This window comes from Thermobia domestica, chromosome 2, assembly GCF_964235325.1.
Source record: "Thermobia domestica chromosome 2, izTheDome1.hap1.1, whole genome shotgun sequence".
Lineage (NCBI taxonomy): Eukaryota > Metazoa > Arthropoda > Insecta > Zygentoma > Lepismatidae > Thermobia > Thermobia domestica.
In genome coordinates, this window is record NC_137455.1 from 188563736 (window position 1) to 188580563 (window position 16828).

General features: G+C 34.4%; 1 protein-coding gene across 1 annotated transcript in view; it reads left to right on the forward strand.

Annotated features, from left to right (window-relative positions):
* LOC145679281 (zwei Ig domain protein zig-8-like) overlaps positions 1-15974 on the forward strand; it is a 957501-nt gene extending 941527 nt beyond the window's left edge. Inside the window, exon 5 of the mRNA XM_081749868.1 lies at positions 15856-15974. Within this exon, the coding sequence (XP_081605994.1) occupies positions 15856-15968 (113 nt within the window). The 3' untranslated portion in view covers positions 15969-15974. The remainder of the gene's footprint in view (positions 1-15855) is intronic.
* The last annotated feature ends 854 nt before the right edge of the window (positions 15975-16828 follow it).

Consider the following 16828-nt stretch of genomic DNA (forward strand, 5'->3'; position numbering starts at 1 on the left):
ACACGGATGGCAGTAAATCTTCTTTTCTGGTCATAATATGCGGCTGAGTAGTTGACTCTGGAAATAGTGAGCGTTTCGAGTCCTATGGCGGTGTTAATCTTGTTTTCGAGGAATGGTAGTAAACATCTTTAACATTCCTGTTGTGTTGCCAACAGTAGTATTTGTAATCCATAGTCTCTTTTGTTCTTTCTGTGGGAGCTGATGGTTTGGTTTGATTTTTTTAAGAGATGACTCCTTCCTTAATATTGTGGATGGAAGCCTGGGTGGTGGTCCTGATAAAAGATAGTGTGTAATGTGTGAAATAGTGTGTTTGCATGTGTAAGAAGCACTCTGAAGATAAATAGTGGTTTCGCAAATACAATCACAATGACTATCGTTAAAGGCTGTACACTTAGAAGACAGAGGTAACACATGCCCTCAAAGGAGTCACTCATCTGAGAGCTATTTGCCCTAGAAGCGCAACGGATGTCTTTTTCTCTGAATGATGTACTATGGGTAGCGAGAGAGTATCTTGTCTTGCTGAAAGTAAACAGGATTATTGGCCTTCCCACTGATTAATGACTAGCTAATACGCCTTCCCAGTGGGATCCTTGAAAAATGTATATGCATTACAGTTGATTGGATTTCATTTTTATCCTGTAGTTTCAGATCTCATTTACCCTCAGTGTTGAAAAGGAATGCTAAACATCAGCCAACTAATCAATGCATAGCATTGTACATGCTTCATTAGTGCTAGTAGTCACTTGGAATTCTTCAGCATTTCTTTTGACGACTTTTTGATACGCCTGAACACGCGTGCATGTTAAACTTTTATCCATATAATATACAGGTCAAGCTAAAATGATGGACCCGATTTCAGAAATGTATTCTGTGAAAACTAATAAACATGTGTTATTGTGAGACATGCGTTTCGAAAGGTTAACTTTCAAAAGTTTAGTTTCCACGCAGTGTTTTCACTTTCTACGGCTAAATGTCAGCAGCAAGCATGAAACTAATTGCTGATATAGGCCGCAACATGCTACAAAAGATTTGGCAGGAGATATATTATCAGCTCGATGTGGGCCGTGTTAGACGAGCTGCTCACGTAGAACACTTGAGATATGTTTGAAGAAAACTTTAACGATTTGCGTTTGTTAGCGCATGTTTCACAATAACATATGTTTATTAGATTTCAGAGAATTAATTCCTGAGTCCATCACCTTGATTTACCCTGCATGTATATATCTATATCTATCTACCTATATATATATGCATGTGTGTAGATCACGGTGTGTGAGTAGTTTCATGTACTCCTACCTGTAGAACGTAAAAACTATTATTTTAAACTAGCTAAAATGCCTATACCTTACACGGGAAGAATAGTCTTACAATTGCAAATATTTGAAAGACATATTTGATTATCCTTCTCTCTTACGATATGTATATGTATCAATGTAATTTTTTTAAAAAAAAACTCAGCTCAATTTAAGTGCTAACTATGATCGAAAATGCATTTCAGGCAATGTAGCCAGACTTCGTGAAAAATTTAAATTTTCTTCCACTCTTTGGGTATGTAATTCAAAGTGAGTTGATAAAAGAAAGATCAAGTCGAACCCAATAGTAATTATAATTAAAAATAATTTTAAGCGGGTCAGACGTTTCTCCTATTTGGTAATTTTAAGAATGTAAAATGTTGAATTGCAATATTTAAGAATATAAATGTAGAATAGAAATTACACCCTATAGAAGTTGAATTTTTGAGAACACTGCGGCACTTAACCACTTATTTATAATAAGGAATCTATGTATCTGACATGAGAGGTTCGTATGATATTCAATTTTGGCGTAATGTTTAACTCCCCCTTGGGATACATATTTTTTTAAAAAAATATATGAAAACGTCTCGAGTCAAGTGAAAACTACGAGTATATTCATAAATTAATTTCAAGCGATTCAGCTCTTTACTCATGATGATGAAATAGGCAACGTCAATGACATTTATATAGCGAGGAAAAAATTGTAGAAATTTCTCCCTTCTCCGTAGAATTTCCGAAAACGCTGGGACACGTGACCACTTTTTTATTTTTTATTTTCTTTTAAAAGTTTGTATATTGAGTAGGGTGGGCCGAAAACGACCGAATTTTTTATAAAATTAAGATTGAGTAACGTGCAAAAGTTGTAAAATGTTATATTATGTTTCCTCACCAAAATAGACCCGAATTAAAATATATTTAACCGGGCCCCGGGGGCCCGAAAGAACGCTAATTATGAAAAAAGAAGTAGCGACCAATGAAAATATTTTAAAAAATATTTTTAGAAAGTTAAGTTTGAGTACCGTGCAAAAGTTGTATAATGTTATGTTATGTTTCTTCACCAAACTAGAGCCGGATAAAAAGATATTTAACCGGGCCCCGGGGGCCCTAAAGAAGGTTAATTTAAAAAAATAGTTTCGAGCAGTGAAATATTGAAATTTTTTTTTAGAAAGTTAAGTTTGAGTACCATGAAAAAGTTGTATAATAATATGTTATGTTTCTTCACCAAAATAGAGCCGGATAAAAATATATTTAACCGGGCCCCAGGGGCCTGAACGAACAGTAATTTTGAAAAAAAGTAGCGACCAATGAAAATATTATTAAAATATATTTTTAGAAAGTTAAGTTTCAGTACCGTGCAAAAGTTGTATAATGTTATGTTTCTTCACAGAAGCAGAGCCGGGAAAAAAGTTATTTAACCGGGTCCCGATGGCCCTAAAGAACGTTTATTTAAAAAAAAGATAGTTGTAAATAGTGAAAATATTATTGAAATATATTTTTTAGAAAGTTAAGTTTGATTACCGTGCAAAAGTTGTATAATGCTATGTTTCTTCCCCAAAACAGAGGAAGATAAAAATATTTCACCAGGACCTGCGGGTCTGAAAAGTGTTTTAAGTGTTTTTTTTTAATATATACCATTATTTTAAGCATGTATAGAAAATTGGTTAAGATTCCTAATACTTTAACTTGACCCCAGGATTTTAAATGTTCTGATCTGATGTGCAGCTCTTCGTCTGATTGGTGTTTAATAGATATAATAGCACGGACACAAATACATAAGGTAAGATGGAAAAATTGACCAACAAACACCAAACCAGCCCAGGACTCACCACGTGGAGATGGTTACACAGCTAGTTCCTCCCGCCCACCGTCCTCTTACTTAAAGCTCCTTAGTTGAATCTTGGAACAAAATATTGAGATTTATGTTCGAAGCTTGGTAGATACTTTCGTGCTTCCAGTTTTGCGCGAATATAACCGTTTCGTGCAACACTACTGCATATTTCTGAAGGTTGTGTTACTACCTTTACACACTTCTCCAAAGCCTGTGTGTGGAAGGGGAACGTGACAAACTCTGAAACCTCCTCTTTTCCACAATCATTTCGGTTAGTTCTTCTGTTGATACGTTAGCCAAAATTGGAGGTTATGTTCCTATTACTTCTGACCAATCGATCAAATCGATATAATCCGCATATTTTTCAGTACTTTGCCTAGTGCAATTGTCAATTAGAACTATAGTTTGGTATTTTCGGCCATCAAAATAGGGTTTGGGTACAAAACCTCGCGGCCAGAACCTCGCGGCGACAACCTCGCGGACCAAAACCTCGCCTCCCAAAACCTCGCGGCCCAAAATCTCGCCAGGCCGAAACCTCGCCTGGCCAAAACCTCGCCACCCAAAACCTCGCGGGACAAAATCTCGCCGGGCCAAAACACCGCCTGGCCAAAACCTCGCCGCCCAAAACGTCGCGGGCCAAAATCTCGCGGGGCCAAAACCTCGCCTGGCCAAAACCTCGCCACCCAAAACCTCGCGGGCCAAAATCTCGCCGGGCCAAAACCTCGCGCCCCAAAATATCGCCATACCCAAAATCTCGCCTGACCAAAATGTAAATGTTCCAACAGATGATAAGGATGACAGTATAAAAGACGCTGTTTCAGAAGAAGTATCACGGGTATTTGACCACGTCCCGCGATACCATATGATAATTCTATTTCTGTATTAGAGGATTTCAATGTGAAGGTAGGGCGACAGGATGTTTTTAAACTGGTTATAGGGAAAGAAAGTCTGCATAAGGAAAGTAATGACAACTAACGAGGTTAGTTTCGTGAACTTTGGAACATCCAAAAACTTAAAATTTTAACAAAAATCTAATAATATTTATGAAAATATGAAACAATATATGAGTTTTTACGACGTCCCTTGATTATGTCCTATAGGTTAAAGGAGACGTAGATGACGAGGATGAAGGAAATGATCGAATAAAGAAAGTGGGAGGAAACGGGAATAACCCGAGAAAGCCCACGCACACGATGTTTTGTATCTTATTATTATTATTATTATTATTATTATTATTATTATTATTATTATTATTATTATTATTATTATTATTATTTGTAATGTGGAATTGCATATTAGGAAACACATTGGGCGGCGATGTTTCGGCCGCGAGATTTTGTCCGTATACCCAAAATAGACCCTTAAAATTAGTAGCTTTACACTGTAGACGGTTTCTTTTTTCTTTTTTGCTAGTTTCGTACGGATTTTGTTTTTATCTACTACCTTGTCTTAGTTAGTTTTGTTCAGTAAATTAATATCTTCTAAAACAGCGGATACAATTTTAGCAGCCGACATATTCGAGATACCTGTTAAATCTTTGGCGGTACTCATTTGTTTAGGGCTCACTGTTGTTTATTTAGGTTTACTTTAGATTTTAATCTCTAAACGATAGCTCCATGCAACTCTTCGTCGTCTGAATTCCGGGTGGAAGCACTTAATGTATGTTCCAAGTGCGTGATTGGGGCTAACGATTGTAACCCTCTTGTATTTGGTACCGCAGCATCATAATCGATCTGTGTGTCATACTTTCTTTTGAGCCTATGGGTTTCTGCTTTATCTACATTGCAACTCGTCATTTGTCTCTGATTTCTCTGATCTAATATGAGCTCCCAAGGCGGTATTTAATTTGATTTATCACACTTACAGGTTACTCTATCGCAGCATTTGCAAGAGAAAATATCACATAACTTCTGAGCACTGTTCTTAAATTTCTGTAATTTGGCTCTTAATGGAGGTATATTATTTCTTAATGGGGTTAATGATCGTTTTGCATTTTGACTTGTAATTCAAAATCATATCCTTAATTCGAAGGCAAGACAATACAGGAAGAGAGGCTGGCAGCCATATCGTTTCTAGTTTATTTGAATTCAGCAATGTAAGCGCCGCCTTCGGAAAGCCAGTGTTGTGCATTTTGCATCCAGATGCGAAAAAGTGATATTCTCTTAAAGTTTGAGAGTTTTGACTGGGCTCAACATGAAGGTTTTTCGTGGTTAATATGGTAGTTATGAAAGTTAGTTAAGGTCTGAATAGCTACCTGCGTATATTAAAATCATGTATTTCATGTTTTATGTATTAATAGTATTGTCTGGAAAAATGTTCTTATTACCTAAAACCATTTTATTTCAACAACAAAATTAGGAACTTTAGAGCCACGGGGGCCCAGTTAAATATTGTTTTAAAATCAACATATTTGACATGGCTTCATTTCGTATTAATACACAACTTTTGATAACTACTCAATCCTGAATATCTGAAAAAAAATTGTTCGGCCCACCCTAATATTGAGGTTCAGTTCTCTAACATTAGATACTATATTTTTGCCATATATTTTAAACCCTCTGTCTCTTGCTTAGAATATGCATTTCTAATGAAAATGACATGATAAAATCCTAGAACTACGATAGTGCTAAATCTGATCAATAATTAATTTCGGACGTTTCAGCCATTTCCCTATGGTGATGAAACAGATAACATGGATTTAAATGTCGAGACAAAATATTTAAAAATCTCCTTTTCCCCGTTAAAACCAAAATTTTCAAAAACGTTGTCATTATACTGTATTAGTTGAGAGCTTGCATACTGGATTTCACACCTCAAACTTAAGTTAATCCTTACATTGGATATTATCTATCGAAATAAACAGAGAACTTCAACTGTTCTCTTTCCCTCCTTTTGGAGCAGAATTTCGGAAATGCAAAAAATACGTGTTTCATTGTTTCTTGTTAAGAGTTCAAATTGTGAATTTATCTCCTCCCAACTTAAGTTAAACGTTACATTTGACAATGTTTGAATAAGTAATTAGCAGGAAATTTTCGGATTGTAGCAATTACCTCTTTTCTCCTTTTAAATATGCAATTTTCAAGAACGCTAAACGACGTGCTTCAGTTCCTTTTGCTGGTAAGTTTATATGCCAAGTTTCATCTTCCTTACTTCAGGAAATCGTGAGATACACTATAGTTGGCAAAAACTTTGAAACCCTCCTTTCCCTTTTAGGATACATATTTCCGAAAATTCTTCCCTATTTCTTTCTTTCGTGGTGAAAGGAATAATATGTTAAAATATAGTAGTAAGAAATTTGAATGGTGACTCAGTTATTGCCACTCTTTTACATAAATACTAGTATACATTTCATCGTAATTCGGCTTGGAAAAAACAAAAATGAGCTCTACCGATATATAATACATGCGTCTTACCATATTCAGTTATAAGATTCGGAAATGTCTCTCGGCCACAGTTTCTGTTGTCATGGTAAAACACCTTCGGAAACGCTAAAAATAGGTGTTTCATTGTTTATAGTTAAAAGTTTGAATTATAAATTTAACTCCTCCCAACTTAAGCTAAACCTTACATTTGACATTTTTTGAATAAGTAATTAATGGGATATTTTAGTTTAGAGCAATTACCTCTTTTCTCCTTTTAAATGTGGGATTTTCAAGAACGCTAAACGACGTGTTTCAGTTCCAATAACAAATATTGTCAACAGTTGAATATATTTAAGAAAATAAAGGTTGCAAGAAAAATGCTGAACTAAGTAAGCTGCTTAACATGTAAAATCTAACAAGTATTTGAAAACATGAGTTGATAGATTCTTGGTATTTCAATAAGTAACGTTTTTTTTTTAAAAAAAAAATTATTCTATATAATTGAAAATAATAGTAGAAATGATTCACCCATCATCGCACAGGCCATACTACTATAGATAGAAACACGAAATTGGACAAAGTAATCTTCTTTTCACGGAAACAGAAGATTAAAAAACAATGAAACACGTATTCTGGAAAGCGTAAAGAAAAGGTTCAAATTTTCTACCAACAATTTAGCATCTCACGAATTTCCGAAGTTAAAGATATGAAACTAGGTATTAAAACTCTTTATTAATATAGAAATAAAGAAATTAAGTATATACGTTAGGGTTTTCCAAAATTTTGTAAGCAAGGAAGAGGATGGTATTTTTATAATACTAAAATTTCTTTTATTTTATTCAGAAAGTACTCAATGTGAGAATTCGGTTAAGTTGGGAATGCGCAATTCGTAGACCCCTACATACACTCTTAATTCAGAATGAGGAAGTACATGTTTCAGTGTTTTCGAAAATAAAATGTTTAAAGTGGAAAGAGGAACAATTCTGAATTGTTTCAATTTCCCTTTCTTTAATCAGAAAGTGCCGAATGTAAGAATTTGCTTAATTTGGTGCTGTGAAAATTAGGCACACAATCAATTAAATAAAAATAAGTAAATATGTGTTTGAGTATATCCCTCCTAAATGGGAAAGTGGGTTATTCATATTTCCAATTTTTAATTCAGAAGGAGTCGAAGAGTGAGATTTGCGTAGCGTGGAGGTGTGAAATATCCTCACTTAAAACAACAACCGATTACGTGTTTCAGCGATTTCAAAAATTCCGATTCTGAAAAAGGAGAGGAGAGGGACATTTTCAGTAATACTTACATTTCCGGATTTATATTAATTACATCTTATTTTGGCCGTGAGAAGTGCGGATGCTTCTGCTAATTTTCCATATACAGTTTAGAGGATCGACATACAATTGAAAGCAATATGTAACAAACAGTAAAGAATAAGCCTACAGATTAATAAATACGTTTAAATAGCACACAAGCATTTGTTGGGCGAAATTCTACAATATTGTTAGTTTTTAAGAAAAAAAAAAAAAAAAAAGACATCTAAAGTTGAGACATATTCCAATCGATATATTATTAAGCTGGACAACATTATATGAAGTTTCAAGAAAATTGAAAGAGAAAAATCAATTTGTAAGTCAAAAAATTGATGCTGTGCGAGAACAGTCCCACTTAACAAAGTGAAGCTTATACTGAAATATACCGTCACTAAGGTGCTAGTAAGATTACAGTGCATAGCATAATAAAGTAGACATATAGTAGATGAGAATTGTCATTAACACTTAAATTTTAATTTGTGTATAATTAAATTATTATTTAAATATAAGATATATTCATTAGTCGAGGGATCACATCGACCTGAACAAGATAACACAGTTGAGGGTAAATTCTTATAAGTACTTTTCGAGAAAATGAGAAAAACGAACTTTCTTGCCACTGAAAAATGTACCGTATGTTGCCAATAATGTTAAATATGTTTTACTTTGCTAGAAAAAGATGTTATTTATCTATGTACTGTACCTATCTATGTACTGTACCTAACTTTGCCTTCGTCAGACGCATTATGAAATTCAATTTCTAAGATTACAGCTAATGCACTTATTATTACGAGAGGAGGTCATATCTATGAACAAATCCGATTCCTCCTTTAAGTTTTGAGAATTTTTAATTAATTACATATGCAACTTTTAATGATACAACTTTCACTTGAGAGCTAAACTTTTAATTGGCACACCTGTGTACTCTAAATAAGTAACTTTCACTTTTGAGAAACATAAACTTTTAATTGGCTTTCTGCTATTCAGTTCACATGTTTTTATCACTTCTTTCTTCTCTGCTTTATCCAATATCTTCATCCATACCTTATGTATATTTAGTCCACTATTCTAGTTCATAAATTTCTTGCTTTCTTCCTTTCGTATCCATTCTGCTTCTTTCCATTTCCTTTCATTCTTATTCTCTCTCTTTTCAGCCCCTCTACGCCTTCCCAGCCTATTTAATGTCCTACTTCTTTCACATGTTTATATATAGTTTTACTATCCCTCTTCAATCTAACGTCATCCTTGTGCTGTTTAATTCTTTCTTCTAAGCTCTTTCCTGTTTCTCCTATATAACTCTTTGCATTTCTACATTCTTTGCATTTAGTTCTATATACAACCCCTTAATCATTTAGTTAAATTTCTGATCTTTCTCTCTTTTTCAATGCATCTAACATTCTTCTACTTCCTCTTCTGTATGTTCTTACTCCTCCTTTCTTCAATAAGTTCTTTAAGAGTTCCGTTTTTCTTCCTATGCTCTATATCTCGAACAATGTTTTATTTTCTTCTTCTGTGTATTCTCTCACTTTATTCCATTGGAAGGAAATGGGAGTACCCAAAAAACCGAATATGATATTGTCCACCCCAAACTTACTTGGCCGGGGATCGAACAAGGGACCACACGCGCCAGAGGTAAGTTCTCTACCACTGCACTACTGTGCCCCCTAATTTCAAGATACATTTTATGGAGAATTTACAATAGTACACTATAGTACTAGTATTAAATGAGTGCGCTAGTACGGAGAGTTAACAGACACAAGTTAAAACTCTATTTATAGTACTTGTAGTTTGTACTATACTACAAATAACAAAAACTTTTTCTTTGCTTTTAAAGGGAAAATCCATAGAAGAAATACGATACAAATATGTTCAGCATAAAGGAATTTGTGAACACTAATGTTTTCTGACAGGAAACTGGTTATAATTAGGAATAAGTAGGGGAAGATTAGCAAATAAAACATAGATAGGTATCGACTTAAAGATTAATGTATCAGCACAAGAAATTACAAGTATAAGAGATTGCAACAAAAATGTATGGATATAGATATGAATGAGCAGCGTAATTGAAGTTGATTCGCTGAGAAAGGAGTCATAAATAAGTTATAAAATAATCCGTGCCGAAGAGGAAGTAAAGAAACTAATTAGCAAAAATTAGTGAAACCATTTTATCTCACTTGAGTCTTTCTAACATAGAAACTTCTGAAGGAGGAAGTGCTATGATGTGTCCAATGGCGGTGTTAGGTAACTAAGGCTATCATTAAGAGACTGCCAGAAAAATAGATGCTTGCTAAGTATACTTCCTCTTGAATTGTCCGTCTGAAGATTAGTATATAATATATCTCATCCTTTTGTGTTCCATTTGTTTTTAGACTGACTTACTGCGAAGCTGTTTGTATTCAACGGATACCAGATGAAAATCCGCAGGAAAGGATGTGAACCGATTTTTTAAATATAGATTCCGTATTCCAAAAACAGATTCCATGTACTCAAACCGGAAGTGGTAGAAATAAACCATTTCCAGTTTCCACATTGGTCACCATAAAATGAAAACGGCAATAGATACCGAAAGGAGGCTTCATGACATGGATTGAACATTCCAAGGATGGGTTTTATCTTCACCATAATAATTTCCAGTTTCAAAATCGATCAATATATAGGCCCAAAAAAGTTAACGGATAGCCAGAGATGGCCTTTTCATATGGGTTCATATTATCAAGAATATAATCATAGGTTTATCATAGAATGTCATAGGTTTACTCTTGAGTTTTATCTTTAAACTTTGTATTCGAACCAGAAATGGTAGAAATCTATAATTTCTGATTTTAACTTTGATAGTAATGGAGCGAAAGTGGTCTTAAATAGCAAGAAGTGATATTTTTACACGGATCAATATGAAAATAAGATCTGATTTATATGGATCATACCTAAGTTCAACTCAATAGCATCTTACGCTCCACAGATTTAAAATATTTATTATTTGTGCGAAATTGAGCTGGTTAGTTTTTTTCTTTTTCAGGCAGTGAATGCGTAAACAACACTAAAATAGATAGCATATCCATAAATAACACTAAAATTGTTCGATTATCTACAGAAAATATGCATTGTAAAGAGAGAGAAAAGACCTGAAAGGCTCTAAAGAATTGTTTACTAATAAGCATTGTAATTACCTAGCAATTTGCTTCCCTTTTGATTACAAAAGTTTTCTAAAATGGGAAGGAAGTTAACACATTTGTCGGCAATACTGTTTATAAAAACACACTGTTTCTAAACGTGTGAAAAACTTTTTATATGTATTGATTTAACTAGAAGCAAAGAAAAATAAAAATTGGCAAATTAGATCTGCTCTCCAAAACAATCTCTTTGTTCCCAAATAAGCTTCATGTGTTATGTTTATTAATCGTGTATATTTGCACAGCCAATGAAGAATACTTATAACAAATTGTGGAAGTTACTTTTTTAAAAAGAAAAAACTAGGTCAACACGTTAAAATACTATAATTGAAACAAATAAAATTAATTATCCTCTTTGTAGTCTCATTTGCCTAACTTGATGCACACAGTTGGGAATTTATGATATTATTGTTCTACAATATTGCACAACATTGTTTAACTTAGATCTTATTTTTCTGAGAGCTTATTTAAAAAAAAAAACGATTTATTCCCGTATAAACACAGTCAAACAAATAGACTTCCATAAATAAAATTCTTTCCTTATGAATAATGAACATGAATAATTATCAATCCTTATGAATAATGAATATTACATTTCCTACAATCTGTGATACTAACTTTTCGCAGTATCAAGACACAGGTTTCAGAAAGATAACATACTGGAAATGTAATAATTATAATAATATCTGTATGTTTGTGTAGGAATGGTGAGTTATTAATGGTTTTATATGCTGAAAGAAGAATTGATTTTCTAATATGTTAAAAGCCTGGCTTCATTGAAAAAAACATGCTCTCCGCCCCGCCTGTAGAAAAACTTGCTAGTTACACCACTTGATACAAAACAAACAGAAAGTATGCTTTACTATTCTTCGTGCATGAAATAAAATGTTTTCATTATATATTCATTTAATAGCATGTTAAACCCGATTAATACTGATTAAAATGCCACATTATAGATAATTGTAATGAATATGGAAATGGTGCTCTACATGTGTTGAGACACATATTGCTATAGTCGCAATGTACTTACCGTTGGGTTATGTGCATAGTATCGATTATACGCTGTAAGTTTTTGACTGTAGTAGGATATGTTACCTGACTGTTGTCCACTAAATCATTGTTCTGCGCGAATGTTACCAATTTTAAAATAGTTTAGATCACTGTAAATATTTTGAAACTACACAACTTATATACAATTATTACCTGAAATTTTTCGATTTAGAGAGTGTAAAAATGATTTTCTTTTTAAAACATTTTAGAGCCTTTTTGGAATACTCTAAACTAAAAGTTTACACTAGTGTATTTTTTCGTTATTACATTACATTAATTACGCTTACGCTTTAAAAATCTAGTACCACAAAGGATACAAAATAAGAACGCCAAAGTTGGCAGGCAGAGACTTTATTGTAGAATTAGCAAATAGTTAAACTTACCGCTCTGTGTGATGTTTGAAAACGTGACGGTAGCGGGGTAGAATTGTTGACAACCAGTTGACTATGCACCCATCATAGGCAATCAGAACGGCTGCAACACGACGAAACAAGAGGATAAACCCTTAGATGTCCCCCGGGAGTGTGGCAACCTACATACATACTTCACTACACCATACAACATCAACCGTAGCAGGCAAAGTTTGTAGCTTCAAGGCCTTGTACAGTCATCCACTACGAGTGTTTAATAGGATAGATATCAGCGGAACGCTCTGGCCAAACATTAGAGGAACATCGTGTTCAATCAGCAACACAGTGTAGAATATTGCAGCATTGTAGAACAGTATAGCAGCATAAGAAGCGCGTTATCCTGGTTGAATGTAACCCGTGAGAAGACCTACAGTAAAGGGACTACAATTGAGTCCAACCCTTTCTCAATGTACTGTTATTTGGTAAAATGTCCGTCAATGCGTAAGAGAGAATGAAATCGAATGACATACCACAGAAACAGTCAGTGTCGGATAAAAGTGTTTGCAAAGTGCAAGCGTTGCCCAGTCTAGAGCCCCGATAGCGCCAGATACGATGCAGCCATCATGATGCTACAGACAGAAGTGGGATTCCTCGGAAAAGAGAATGTTTTGCCATTCGTGTCTCCAACACGACCATCGGAAACACATTGTAGTCTTACATATTTATGCTGTGAAGTCAGCGAAAGAGCAGTAATGGACGCCATGCAAATTTCCCCACTTTGCCAGACAATGTAAAACTGTTCGTGTGGACAGTGGGCCAAAACATGTTTGAAGGACTACTACATTCGACGACGAGACACTTTTTGGCCGTATATGCCACTCACGTCACACCAAACTTCTTGTACTACTGAACTGTGGCTCTCCGGTTGGCCTCCATTCCTGTCACTAGATAACTCGCCTGGCGCCTCTGCTGCTTTACAGCGCTGTCGTGCTAGTGAATTGATTATTTTTCCATGCTCCACATATTTTGCAATTTTTGACTTCCTATAATCTCCTTATCTGTGATGCATTTTTAATGGCAAACACAATATTTCAATTTACCGATTTGTTTTGAAGATCCTCAAGTTTCACATAAATTTAGTCACCTTCCAGTTCAGCGCACTTACGTCATAGGGTACGAAGTGCTTCGATAGCGCGTAAGAAAAATTCTTTCGGTTGAAGCTGTGACTTGCGTACCATTGATTGTACTTCTTCAACAGGTTTCAACTGCTGCCGTTTAAGATGCTACTTTCATGAACTAAAGATGTGAAAATCTGATGGTGCCAAATCTGGCGAGAATAGTGGTTGTGCAAAGCACTTGAAGCGAAGGTGGTCGATAGTTTTCATGATTAGCCGAGTATAATGAGACGGGCGTTATCATGTTGAAGCAAAACGCCTGCACGCACAAATCCCCTTCGCTTTGTCCGTATTGCTGTCTTCAAGTGCTTCTTGAGAAGGCCGATTTGGGTGGCACTAGCTACTGTAGTACGTGAGGGCATATAATGTTCTAGAATAGGAGCATTCTTAACCCAGAATAAAGTAAACATAGCTTTCGACGCAGAAAGTTTAGTGCCAAACTTCTTTGCTTTCGACGAAGACAAATGCTGTCACTCTTTGCTTATACGTTTCGTCTCCAGTTGAAAATGATGCACCCAAATTTTATCCTCGGTGACAATGTGAGCTATAAATTTCTCACAATCCTCTTCATAACGCGCAGTAGCTCATGACTTACATGTATGTCAACTTAACGAGTTTTCCGCTATTGTGTCAGCTGCCGAACACGTCATACACTATGCTTTGTACTGAACCGAACCTCATAATCAGCAAGAAAGCTTTTTAAGCAAGAGTGCTACACCGATTTTGCTGGATAAGTCGCTCTTTTGAGTCTTTGGACTCCTTTGTTACAACTTCATAAGCCTGGCTGGACTGGGATCATCAGTCAACAAAGTAGTACCTTCTGTGAATTTCTTGTACCACCTTAGACTTGCTCCTGCGACAGGAAATCATCTCCATGCTTCATCTTCATTCTGCTTTGAATATCAACCGGTTCTACACCTTCATTGCACAAAAATCGAATTACTTCACTTTGTTCTTCGTTGTTGCAACTGCGTAGTGGTGGTAACATATTAGATCAGCTATTACTCAACTTCAATCCCATCTACCGGGTCTGCTTACACTGCCAGCTTGAAAAAATGTCAAGGACTATGTTTGCAAATCTCCAAACGCCTAGAAAACGGAACAGATTTTTACTACATACCTGCGGTTATCACTCGATTCTCCCTTGTATATATTTTCTAAATATATTTTTTAACCTTGCTTTGTTCACAAAATTGATCAGTTTGAAATCAGGATAATAGATGAAAAGACAAAATGATAGGATTTAAATATTACTATATTTAATTATGAACTCGAAGTAGATAGGTTCAGTTATATAATTGCAGTGTCGCGAAAGGCATTAAGCTTAAACAAAATTTTTAAGTTGAAGTTTTTTCTCTTTACATAAACTTTACGTATATACAATTCATTCCGTTTCAGGAAGTTACTAGTTCAACTTAAGTACCCTTATAATGCTTCAAAACTTTGCAGACTTTCTTCTGAATCACATTTATAAATGATATCTTTTTAGGAGTACAATCAATTCTTTTTGTTTTTCTTTTGCTTTTTCAAGGGCATCATATACTGTATTTCAATGTCAATTGCTGAAGCACTATCCTATTTTGTTCTGTGAAAGAAGTAAATGAATATTTTATCACACAGTAAGTTAAAAAACATTTATGTGTAGTGGTGATTCTAAAATATGCTAGTATTTCGTATGACGGTGCAGTGTGATCGATTTCAATTCTTGTTTTCTGTCATCTTAAATGTTGTGCTTGACTCTTGTAAATGATTCAACTCCATTTATGTTGTTATGAATTTTTATAGTATATATAAATGTTCAATTAATTATCGTTGATCTTATTTTAGTTCAATAAACACAGTACATGTCCCCAGGTTCGATTATCGGAGATACATGATTGTGGTTAAAAAATATTATAGCTAATACCTAGTTATTTTAGTTTAATGCACATAGATTAGCTTCCTGTCCTGCGAATATTTGAATTAAACAAAATGTATTATTCATACTACATGTATAACCATTTTATTATTTTAAAGACCCATGATGTTAAAACTATCTCTCATTTTTGTATTGCTTTGTTACGAGTTCTTTGTAAAACCAATTTAGATCCACATCAATGTAAATTATTCATCCTGTGAGATCTGATTTGCCACGGGAGGTTTTTTTATATAGCGCCATGCATTCAATGGTTTACACTGAACGTCCGTTCGACTGACGTCATAACATGACAATAAAAGTATCTGAGAAGTTAATAATTACAATATTTTTTGAGTTTTATATTTATAATGTTGAAACAAATTTTAAAAAAATTTCTCTCTCTTTGTTTCTTTTCAGGTGAACATCCAGCCGCCATGCAACACGGAAACAAAAACAACGCCTGCCCTATAATTTCTGTACACATCCTTGTATATAGTTTTACAGTTTTCTTAATAAAACGATTAAGATGAAATTTGTACATATTTTCGAAATTCGTATTTGTCCCTGAGTATACCGTTTAAAATTATTAGTGTTCCTAATATTAATTTGAAGGATTTAAATGTTTGGGAAAGTTGAGAGAAAGATAAAAAGAAACAATTGAATCAAGTTTCTAACCATAACCTTTGTTCGTAAAACTAGATTGATTTTATATGAAGTGAAATTTCTAAATGTATTAATCTGTCAATCTAGAAATATACATGGAACAAAATGGTCTGATCCTACAATCTGGCTGTTAAATGTGTTAACATGATACGGTACTTGTAATTTGCATTCGTGAACACACTTTCTGTAGGATTCTAGCCTTGAAATTCAAAGACCAGAGCTAGAACCACTCAGAATTACACACACACACACACACACACACACTATATATATATATATATATATATATATATATATATATATATATATATATATATAATGCCTGTCGAAAACTATTCGATCTTGAATTTTCCCGCTCATAATAATGATGCTAATGCGGCGCCGTGTGCAAGTGGGAGGAGAGACCTTAACGCGTATGCTTGAGTTTTTTTCTCGTTCAAGTGTGCTAGTCTCTGCCTGCTGGGCACCGAGTGAGTCTCTATTACACGTGTTCATCGGATTTTTTTAAGATTATAATAGGCATAAGTAATGAAATTATGATACACTAAAGATTTGAGAAAATGAACTTACGCAATGGTAAAATTTGAAAATAAAATAACTCAAATATACTTTAGCAATCTACAAAAAAAGTTACTAACAATATACCTACTAAAGAGGATATCCAAAAATATCACCATCGATGCTGTAAATAATGCAGTGTTGCCAACTCCGAACGCATATTTTATTT